General features: G+C 39.4%; 1 protein-coding gene across 4 annotated transcripts in view; it reads right to left on the minus strand.

Moving 5' to 3' along the window:
• Positions 1 to 1,056: 1,056 nt before the first annotated feature.
• The window catches only part of APC (APC regulator of WNT signaling pathway), a 62,388-nt gene continuing 51,340 nt past the window's right edge, over positions 1,057 to 12,104 (minus strand). For all 4 annotated transcript variants that reach the window (XM_081930349.1, XM_081930346.1, XM_081930347.1 and 1 more), the window contains one exon: positions 1,057 to 11,689. In XM_081930349.1, coding sequence (XP_081786475.1) covers positions 5,113 to 11,689 — 6,577 coding nt within the window. In that variant the 3' untranslated portion in view covers positions 1,057 to 5,112. The remainder of the gene's footprint in view (positions 11,690 to 12,104) is intronic.

Genomic DNA, 12,104 nt, shown 5'->3' on the forward strand with positions numbered 1-12,104 from the left:
TAGCACGAATGGGCAAACCTACTTGAATCAGAAAAAAGGTAAATGCAATATGGTGTCCCACTAACAGTGTTTTAGGGCAATACGCTGTTCCATTTCTGTTGGCATCTTCATATCTTTAATGGATCTAATTCTAGGTCTAATTCCATATTTCACTGTAATGAACAAATGATAGTAAAGGCATATTGACAAGGAGCTGTGATGTGTAAGCATGCTCAACTAAACATGCAGCTATTGATTCACAGTTTGGAGAAGAGAAACTGAAAGTGCTCTAAAAATAAAGTCCAGAAACAAATTAATATGCAAACAAATTAATTACAAAATCATACACTCACACAGATGTTTATTTATTTATTGGTTTGTTTTTTTTTAAAAAAAGAAAAAGCATTTGGCCATGTTAGATTTTAGCCCTTTTTCAGGAGGCGGCTTGTGTACAGGGCCTTTAACATCCCTTCTTGGCTCAAGATTGAGGATACATCATAAAGGTCACCATCAAGAAGCTTAAAGAGGCTACATCAAAAAGATTGTTGTTTTATATATATATATATATATATATATATATATATATATATATATATATACACACACACACCACGGGATTCTCCACTTAAAAGCTGTCACTCACTACCTTCTGGTCCAGAGAAGAACATTTTAAAGAGGGCGACAGACAAGTGACAAATGTATTGTCCATACACATTTATTAACTCTAAGCTGTGAAAATGTGGTATGTGTACTTGAAAAGTGTGCTTGCTTGACAGTTAATACAGACACTGTAAAATTAATATTGCCCTGAAGATTGAGACGAGCTCTGAAAGTTGACATGTTAAGCAAAGATCTCCACTGGGTTTGTTAACTATCTTGCTCTATCAAATAGAATTTATTTATCATCCTCAGATTCCATTTTACATAGTCTAATTCTGTTCAAATATCCATTCTTGCCGACACCTAACACAAAGCAGAAGCAGAGCAAACTATAGCCAATCTTGAATTTGCAATTGTTTGTCTATACAATGATACCTGGCTTAAGAAGGAATTAAGGTGACTTATTAAAGACACACCTAAATATCTTGGATTTTATTAATGGCAGTTTGCTGTATATTTACATGTAACACATACATAAAGGTTTTTGGACTGAACATGCTCACTTTGGAAGCTTTTTATGTACATGACCCATGAGCAACACCGAAAAACTGAGAACTCTAACCTTGAAGTCATTCAACTATACAGTTATGAATTAATTTCTGTTAAACACAAAATTTCAAATTTTAATTTTTTCATTTTCATACATTAAAAATATACATAGAAATTCAAGTTGACTTCTCAGACATGTCAAGAGTCAGAGATACTACTTTGAAAACAACTACCTCAGAGATCTTAAGTCACGGTGGGTTTGTCAGAGAAATGAAAATGTATCAGAATACTGACATTACATTATGAATAGTAACGCATAGCTTACAGGTTTCTGAAAAAGTATAAAGTACATAACTTGCAACAATAAATTATTTCATTGAAGACTCAAGTTAATCACAGTTCAATGAATAATCTTTAAAGGAAAGGTATGGGCAATAATAGGCTTAAAATACAGATATGGTCACAGCCTTAAAATAAATATGTCTGTATGCCGCATACATTGAAACTAAAGGTACACTTATTGTAAAAAAGGAAAAGTTGAACATGACACTTTACACATTTCTGGTTTTCCTGGGCTTAAAAAAAGACGAAATTAATCTTATCAAATTATTAGTTAATTTCATTTTATTTCAGTTGAAGTCAGAATTTAATTACAGAAAAGAAAGCTCTTGGCTTGTACCGTGACTCACAGCTATCAAAGGAATGGAGAATTTCAGTTCCAGAGCTCAGGATGGAAGCAGAAAAGCTTTAGGAGAGTCAAATGGAATTGAAAAGAAGATGCTTTGAGTTTCTTGACTTGGCTTTGCCATACTGTGTGGTGCATCAGACCTATAAACTAGTGATTAAATTCATTAGAAGTAAAAATAGCAGTAATTAGCAAGTACAAATTTAAGAGCATCAGTGACGTCAAGTAGCCATTCAAGCCTGGTAGTCAACAACAGAGGATACATGCAACCCCTTTGGTGGGCTTTCCCCTAGCCGTGCTCCCCATTTTAACAGCTGTGGGAAGGGAAATGGAAGGGAATCATATATATGAACAAATTCTGATCCTATTGATTAATCCATATTGGATGTGGTACATAAGTTACACCGAAACAGATACATAAATGTATCATAAAAACTGTAAGATAGGCAGGGATCAATCCACATAAGATAGTCTACCAATATGGTATGCCCACTATATATGCCCATTTAAAAAGGCAAAAAGTATAAGTAATAAATACACATAGAGTGGAATTCAAGGTCACACTAAGACGAATGTTCGCCTGCACAAGTGAATCAGTTTATCAGACAGATCAATTCCCGCTCCCTTCCACGTGCATGTTGTTCTGGGGGTTCTTGTGAGACACACACCCAAGCCAACTGGGGGGCATGTGGGTCGGGGGGGGGGAGGAAGCCCCATTGTGTAAGCCAGGCATGGCCAAACTTGGCCCTCCAGTTGTTTGGGGACTACAACTCCCATCATCCCTAGCTAACAGGACCAGTGGTCAAGGATAATGGAAATTGTAGTCCCAAAACAGCTGGAGGGCCAAGTTTGGCTATGCCTGATGTAAGCCCTTGTGTGGGGCTTCCGTTGATGAGGTTTGTCAGGTGAATCCCACCCATATAGTCTTGACAGAGAATTAGGAATAGGGCGCTGTGTATTTTCTTACACAATAATTTTTATTAAGAGATATCCCACTTGTAAGCTTACTTATTTTTACTCTCTTGTAAACCGGCTTTTTAAAAGCCTTTTTGGATTAATCAGCTAATCTATGTGCCATTTTTTAAAGGGGGGGGGAGTCAAATTAGGTGTTTGCATCTAATATTAAACCATGGTTTACAGTTACAAGGATGAACAACAGAAAGCCTTGGCCTTGCATTCTGCTATGAAGAATGCAGAAATTGTCATTTCTATTTTAGACAGCCAAACCCAGTCAATGTGTAAATAGTCTTAATGATGGGTAGAGGAAACAAGCCAACTTCAAAACACAGTTTACAAAGCTGGCTTGTTTTCACTAACCATAGTTAAGATTTACCAGTTTAGGATTTGGATATCGCACTTAAGCTGTGGCTAATCAAAAGCAAAAGTGTAAGCTTCCTATTTCCTCCTTGCACCCATGCCAGAGGATAGGGGAGAGTGAGTAGGCCCTAGGCTTGCTGCATTGTGCCCTCTTAATGTAAATCATGATTTAAGTCTGATGTTTCAACCGGACTGCTTAATTGATTGAAAATGCATGTTATATGTTAATATCATTTTAGCTTAATATAGAGTTTAACAGGTTTTGGAAAACTATAACTGATACAAGATCACTTTCTCTAGTGTGTCGTACGATAAGAACCCCCGCCCCAATGTCAACGGTTAAGATGGCATATCTGAGGACATTTGTCAGCAGATTATGAACCCTTCTATTAAACAATTACATGTACGATTTTAATAATGAAAACCAGCCTGAGAAACAAAACTGACTTGCTTACTACTGTAATCACGTGCACACGCATTTTGCTATTTTTGAATAGAGGCACTTAAGTTTAGCAGAGTACTTCTGTTGTAAACAGTCTAATGAAGGTCTCTTAAGACAAAGCATATGTGAATACAAAGTTAGTTAGAGTTAAACCAAAGTTAAGTGTGGTTTAATGTACAAATCTTATTTTCTAATAAGACACTTGCATTTAGTATAGTAGTCCCAAAGTATTACCCAATTTCTTTTTTATTATTTAAATGCCACAAACTTGAAATAAGCTTCCAATCTTAACCCCCTTCCCCCATTTTTTCCAAAGCTGAAAAACTCTTATTTGTACACCAAATAGCACTCTAAGCTGTGTGTGTATGTATATGTATATATATATGTGTGGAAGTACTACTTTAAGCCTCTTTCTGTACCTGGAACCAATTAAAATCTCAACTGAAAACCCCAATGCTTGATTTGAATGCCGTAGATATACATGAGTCTATTAACAGCAACTATAAACTGGAAGAGTACCAGTGTCTGTAACAGGCCACAGGTGCAATCCAGATCCATTAAAATTGATGTGAATATTTCTACTGACTTCAATGTAATATAGATTATCCCCAACAAGCCTTGAGTAAGTGCATTAATACATAATACGAATATTCCTCAAAAATACTAAAACATCGATTTCTTATGTACTGCAAAAGTAACACACAACAAAATGTACATATAGCAATAATTTATTCTGAAATGTTCATTTAGTTCTGTTGAGACTTCACCCATGTCTCATTAATAAAAGAGCAGCCATCTCACCTCAAATACCAGAATATACAACAAGTTACAGCATAGCAAAAGTCCTACCTACTGTCAGTTAAAATCTAGTTCTGGTAAAATAATTTTGTTCAAGTGTTACACATACACAGATTTTCCTTTTTTTTCTTCTTTTTTTCGGAGCACAAAACCAAAAGGTAAATCATTACACCATAACTATCTATGCACATTATGTGACCACAGAAATGTTTATCATCATTTCAGAAAATGAACCATCAGTTCTATCCATGCAGAAAAAACAGGCTTGTTCAGCAGAAACCATATTACTGTGAATTTCACAGCCACATGATTAATTATAAGGTTAAGTGGCTTCACAAATACTTTTTTTTTTGCATAAATACCAATTTCTCCCTGATGTAGTTTAGTCATTTTGCAAATCTAGAAATGAGTGATATAGCAATAGATTTCTCTCTTTTAATCTCTGTTCATCTTTCCTGAATACCCCCACCCCCACCCCACCTAAACAATTAAAGGTATGGGATGTTAATTAAATATATGTAAAACATACTGTACAAATATAATCGCTTTAGCAATTTTATTGCTAAATAATAAATTGGGACTCCCTCAAATATTATTAGTGAAGACAAAGAATATCAAATATGGCTTCCAGAACAAGGACCCTCTACAAGAATCAAAGCTATTTACAAAACAAAAAAACCCCAACTTTGTATAGTTTTATTAAAAAGTTTCACATATAGCATTAACACATGAAAATTCTTTGTTAAACAGAAGTTACCAGGTAGGATCCAGAATGACGCTTAGGACTTTGGGCACCACTTGAATCTGTACCTTCAGTCTTTGAATCTCGTTTTTTTGTGCTGTTATTCACTGGCGTTGGTATCTGCGATGGCCGAGTGGAACTGGAACTATTATCCACACTGCTTTTTCTGGGGCTTGGATTGTAGTTGAAAGGAGTCACTCTTGCCGCAACAGCACCACTGGGCGAACTGTGTTTGCTTGAGCTGCTGGAACTGAATGGCGTACGTTCATTAACAGTGTTTTCACTAGTCTCTGGGGCAAGGGCAGGGTTGCCTAGCAAAGGTTTCGTTTCCGTTCCTTTCTTGTCTGGACTATCTACTTGAATAAATGAATTCAGGCGGTTTTCTAAACCCACAGTACGAACAGGGACATTCCCATTCCCTGCATTTTGTTTTCCGTTAAGATCTTTGCTATTCACATTCCCTTTCTCCGAAACACTGTCAATAACAGGGGGGGTGTTCCCTGTGGGAGATTTTCCAGATCTAGGATTATTAATAGGGCAGTCCTCAATCCTCACCCAAACATCTTCTGTCTTTGAGACGGCAGGTGCCATCTGGTAAATGAGAGTTTTTGAATCGGAACCATTGGTAGCACCTGGTGAGGAATTCTGAGGAGGACTTGTCATTATCTGAGGAATTTCGTTCTCTTTAATCTTTCGCCAAGTACCTTTTGTTGGTGCTTGACTCTCTTTAGATTGCTTGAGTCCAGAAAAAGAACTTACATGTTGCTTCTCATCCTCACTCTTTGCCTTCTCACTGGATTCTGAAGAAGCTGAAAGAATTGAGGAAGAACTTCCAGTCCTACGCCAGGTGCTCACACGAGGAAGTGATGAGGAATGTTTACTATGTTCGCGCTTCCAAGTCCCCGATCTGTTAATTGGCAGCCTGGAAGGACTCTCTGAGTGAGACCGAGTTATGTCATGCCGTTTTATTGGTCTCCCATCACTGTATTCCAAAGAAGGACTCAGGCTAGGAGGTAGCTTTCGCCAACCACCAGCTTGGATGGCGGAATGAGTAGATAAAGACATATCAGGAAGGGATGGGCTTAAAACTGGAGTCTGTGTTTGGGACTGTGTAGGAGAGTCTGGTCTGGAAGGTGACAAAGATTCAAACGAGGCAGACTCTTCCAATTTCCTTCTTAGAGTGGGACTTGGAGTTTCTTTAATAAAAGTTGACTGGCGGACCAAAACAGGTCTCTCAGATCTATCAGATTCACTCCCACTGGATTTTGCCGATGACATTCTAGATACATCAGACTTCTTGTTTGATCCGCTGATACCAGAAATTTGGTTTAATCCTTTTGAGGCAGATTCACTTCTGGGAATACCACTGGTACTTTTGGGCAACCCAGTTTGTTTTCCCACCGTTTGCTGGCTCATCTGTCTGCCTGGAGAGGTGTATACCATTCTTCCTGAACTAGAAGACTTAGTGGAAGTCGTACTCGGAGAAGATGTTCGTGGCAGCTGGGAGAGTTTATTAGGGGGACTTATGCCATTTCTGCCGGGTGAAATTGAATTTCGGCCAGGAGACTGCAGAGGTCTGGTTAAGGGTTGCTGTTGTGGTCTAGAAGGTGTGGAATCTCTAGATCCTGATCTAGAAGGTCCTTTACTTGATCCACCCTGTTGAGACGGCTGCCTGGATATAGGACTTGGCTCAGGTTTTACAGATGGTTTGACTACTCTGGGAGAACTAGTAGAAGTCTGGTTATCATTAGGACTTTTGGAGGTTGCACTCTTTAGTTGAGGCCCTTTTTTAGAAACTGGACTTGTACTTGAGGAGCTATTTCGAACTCCAGGAATATGAATCATTGTCCTACCTCGGGAGATTGAGGGCATATTGGTTTGCAAAGGCTGTTTCAAATGACTTGTAAGTTCTGAATTGGAACGAGCTTTACCTGTGATCATGCTTTTATACACTTTCTTTCCTCCTTTGATACCTTTATTTTCAGATTCTACTTTCTTTGTTTCCAGTGTACTCTTCTCCCCTGGTTTAATAATTCTTGGACCCTTATTACTAGTAAAAGGTTTTTCTTCTTGGTCGGGTGTAAGATGAAAGGGTGATCCTAAGGAAATTCCAGATTTTAATGAAAGGATTGAATCAGAGTCTGATGAGGCTTGTCTAGACAGTGATGCTGCTGCAGCAGCTTGATGTAAGCTACTAACAATAGAATTTGCACCTTCTTGAATAGCTTTCCAGTCAAAATTTTCTGAATCTGGTGAGAAACCATGTTCTGAATCAGGCCTTTGTATATCCTTCAAATCTAGTGTCAGGTCTTCTGCCAAAATGCCTCCCATATTTCTAGAGCTATTTTTTTCACTGTCTGATTTTGTTCTAGAAGGCTTTTTCTTTTTAGGCATGGCAGAACTAATACACTCCTGTAGAAGATCATCCTCTGAGTCAATACTAAGGGAACTGAGGGAACTGTTTCTTGAAAAACACACAGGAGTATCTTCAACATGAAATGATTTAGGAGCGTAGCCAGAAACTTGTGGTCTACTTGGTTCTATCTGTGCATCAGATGGTTCCATTTGTTCTCTGGGTTCACTTTCTTTGTTATTGTTGTTTTCTTGATCGATATCACTGAGAGAACTCAGAGATGAATTGCGAGAGAAGCAAACAGGAGTATTTTCTATTGCAAAATTTTGTGTTTTCTCATCGGAAGCTGCAGCCCTTTCTGAAATATCTTTGGATGACTGAGGGAATGGAGTTTGCTTCTGCACTAGAGTTTTGGGTTGCTTTCTTCCGGCTGGAGTGTGTTTTTGGCAAGCTTGCATTCTACTGCTTGATTGCTGGCTTGCAGACTGATGTTCTGCATTGGTACTAGGTTTAATTTCCCTTTCCTTCCCCTTTCTCAGTTCTGCCTTTTCCCTTGAAAGGTCCACTTCGTCGTCAAAGTCTAGAGAACTCAAAGAGTCATTACGTGAAAAACAGAAAGGAGTTCCTTCAATTGGAGTGTAGTGATGGGGGGAATCAAATGCAAAGCTTCCTCTTGCACGCTCTTCATTATTTGGAAGTTTTTCATTGAAGTCCCTTGAGCTATTTTTAAGGTTTTGTTTCTTTGTCTCTTTGTTGTCTGTATAGGTCCTTTCACTACTAAAATTACTTTTTGGCTCTGTGGTTTTTCGTAAGCGTGCTCTATACTCATTACTTTGGGGTATGGGTTTTACTGGTGAAGTTGGTTTCCTTTTCTCAGCTTCTAGCTGATTTTTGGCACCTACTGATGAGGATGTAGATGCTTGCTGGATCTGATCCATTATCTTTTTCACTCTGAAAGGTTTGTGACTTTTCCCTTTTGGCATAGCGGAATTAATGCATTCTGCAAGAATATCATCACCTTCTTCTGCTTTGTCATCATCCAATGCAATAGTAGTCCCAGGTGACTTTTTCCCTCTCTGAGCATCATCAGTATTTCTGCCTTCTGTGGGAATGGTATCTCTCTTTTCAAATTCTGCAGGTTCCATCAATGTACCACCTGTCTCTGCATTAGCCAGTTCATTGGGTGGTGATTCTATTGTGAGATCACTCAGCGATGTAGCCGTTGAGAAATTTATTGGCGTTCCCTCAACACAATACACGCGTGGCATATCATCTCCAGGTGTAAAACTAACATGTTTTTGAGAATGCAATCTGCTTTGAGAAGGGAGAAGTTTATACACAGGCAACTGGCTTGGCTTCCGGGCTACAGGTGGAGGTATTTTTGAAGCAGTTATCTGTGAAGGCTTTTTGGTTTTACGTGAAGATTTTGTTGGCATAGCAGAAATAATACATTCCTCCAATATTTCAATATCATCTTCATCTGAATCATCCAGGATATCCTTTTCAGTCTCTGTGGGCTTCTCTGTCTTCTTCTCTTGATTATCCTTTGTGTCATTTGGCTGCTCAAGTTCCGATTCATTCCCATGGTCGTTTTCATGTACAGGAGGCATTATTCTCAACTCTACATCTTTCTGTATAAACGGTTCATCAAGACTCAATGCACTTAGGCTTGATGAGCAAGAAAATCCATCTGGTGTACTTTCTGTAGCAAAATGTAACAAAGTATCTGCATCTTGCAATACCTGTACTCTTTGAACAGCTGTATTTACAGCTGTTTGCCTTGGCCCAGACTCTCTCTTTTCAGTGGTGGGTATTTTTGTTTTGACTGTTTCTCTCTTTACTTGGGTTGCTTGTGGAGGGGGTGGGGTTTTACTTCTGCTTGGTGGCATTGTTTGCCCAGGACTGTCTGGAAGGTCACTTGGGCTTATAATACCACTCACCATCCCACTACAAGGCTCGCTCTGAACAGAGCTAGCAATCGAACGGCTCTCAAAACTATCCAGGGAACTGACAGAAGTACACCTACTAAACATAAGTGGAGTCTCCTGCACATAATGTTCTGGTGGGCTCTTAGGAGTTTGCGCACCACTTTTTGAAGGAGATTTGGCACCCGAGGAAAATTCTACAGCTTTGTGTCTTGCTGAATCAGAAGGGGATAGGCTAGAAGCCTGAAGTCTATTTGATTTTGTTCTAATGTGTTGTGAGGCTGAAGAGGTTTCATTTACAGTACCTGCTGCAGACAGACTCCTACTATTTTCTTTCATCCCCGCTATCTTCAAAGAGTTATCCGTATCTCCTGCCCGTGTGGATTGTTCACGTCCTGTTTCATCTTCAGCTGATGACAAAGATGACAGAGAGCTACATCTTGAGAAACAGATCGGTGTATCTTCTACACAATAGGTCTGTATTGTTTCCTGGTTGATGGAGGGTGCTTTGCAGGATGCAGACTTCTGGGTGTGACCGGCTCTACTTTGAGCAGAATTTGGGTGAAGCTGGTTGTGTCTCTTTGAGCCAGCCGAGGTTGATGTATTCCCACTACTTGATGAAATATGATCCGTTTTAGTACTCTGCACTGAAGGGCTCTTTGAAAAAGAAAAAGATGGCTTCTGTGAGGAAGGAGGAACGTCTGTTGAATACTTGAGACTGTAATCAATAGGCTGATCTACATGGTGCTCTTCTTCATTGTATTTTATGCTATAATTAGTTGGATGATCTTCTTCCTCATGCTGTTCCTCCTCAGAGTAGCGTTCACTATAGTTAGTTGGCTTATCATCCTCATAATCATCAACTGGACATATGGACTGGCTCCCTTTTGGATTTATTCCGTGACTGCAGGTAACTCTGTTCTGTTCTGAACTATTAGATTCCCTTGATCTGAAAGGAGATACACACTCTGTCTGTCCAAAAGCTGACTGATAATTCATGTGTTTATTATCACTACTCTCAGTGTATACAGGGTATGCTCCACTTTGGCTTCTGGACTGTCTTTGTTCATTCTGCTTTATTTCCTCTTCAATTATGTGCTTAGGCCTTGCCCATCTTTCATTTTGTGATGGGCTTTGCCTTCCAGAATTTAATTGCTCATCAGAATATTTTAGGCTATAGTTTATTGGAGTATCTAGCTCTCCATCGTTGTCATCCATATGGTTAGCACTGTGTATTTTATGGGCTAAATCAGCAGGGTACTGTCCATAACTGCAAAATTTACTCTCTTCATCTTCAGAGTAAGATTCAATAGGCTTCATCTGTCCTCTTTTACCATACCCATCACTGCTACTGACACTATTTAAGCTATCATTAGAAGCTCTCTTATACTCCACTTTTGCATAAGGCACAGGACATGTCCTGTTCTCAGATTTAGGAAAGTTGTAGGTATTTGTGTGGGAATGGGCAGCGGCTGTTCTTCTTAAAGCATTCCTATCTTCTGGCAAACAGTGCATTTCAGTTACAGATCCATTGCTTCTCTCTTCTTGTGGAATATGCATATTTACTTCTTCCATCACTTTGGAAATCTGGGCTGCAGCAGTAGAGATCTGCATTCCCATTCGTTTAGAGGAGCTCCCAGAATTTTCTGTTGCTGAATGATAGCTGCTTAATCCCATTGCACGCTCTCTATCCAAGCTCCTGTCCTTGTCAGACCGAGAACTCTCTGTATTTCCTCTGCTTGAGGAAGAAGAGCCAGGCAGTACAGTAGTGTTTAAATATGGTGGAAGTACGGTTACATTGCCACTATTAAAATTCTCGGACCTGCAAACTCCATCTTCATGTCGATTAGCATCTAGAACATATTCACTGTACAGATTCTGTTTGTGTCTTTGCTTATTACGATGAGATGTTTTGGGACTTAAGTTATCAATATTGTCAAAGGTCTCAGATAAATGTTGAGCATCTAACTCTGCTTCCAGTGCTTTTTGCTTTCTAACATGAAGAGATGGTAAGCTTGAACCCGGAGACATGATGTTAGCATCTTTATATTTCGCAGGCCTGTTTGCCATTAGGTTCCTTAGAGCTGCAGCACTGCCCATGGCTATCATCTTGTGCTTTGAATGTATGAGATTTTTGAGCATGCTAACAGCTCCCATGTCCCACAGTGCTTCCTGGTCCTTTGAATTCCGTGCAGAGAGGTTCCACAAGGTTCCACATGCATTACTGACTATTGTCAAACTATGAGACTTCAAGTGATGCAGCAAGGTTTGCAAACAGCTGTTCTCTCTTAGAATTTGCCTGGAATTTAAAAAAAGGGGGGGGAGGGAGGGAATCACTTTAACAAGATGAAAGACAAAAAAGTGTCTCTGTTTATTTCCTGCTAATAATGTTGTCCAAAAACCTATAAATAGGCATTAGCATAAATTCAATTTTAGACCAGGATCTAATAACGACTATTTGTGTACAGAAACTGTTTGTAGGATAATACTGACACTGTTGCTCCCAATTTGTCACCTGGGCTCAAATGGCAAGCTTGGAACAGAAACTTTTATTCTGCTTTGGGTAATGTTTCAGGGGGGAAGGAAGGTTCTGTCAGTGACAGAGATGGCTTCCTGGGGTTTCCCCCCCCCCGCCCCACCCCATTTTTTATTTTAGTTTTTAAAAACAGCTTAAAAGTTGCCAGGATGGCAGCAGGAAGTTCCTCTCCTTCCAG

Source organism: Podarcis melisellensis, assembly GCF_964234715.1.
Source record: "Podarcis melisellensis genome assembly, chromosome: 11".
Classification (NCBI taxonomy): Eukaryota; Metazoa; Chordata; class Lepidosauria; order Squamata; family Lacertidae; genus Podarcis; species Podarcis melisellensis.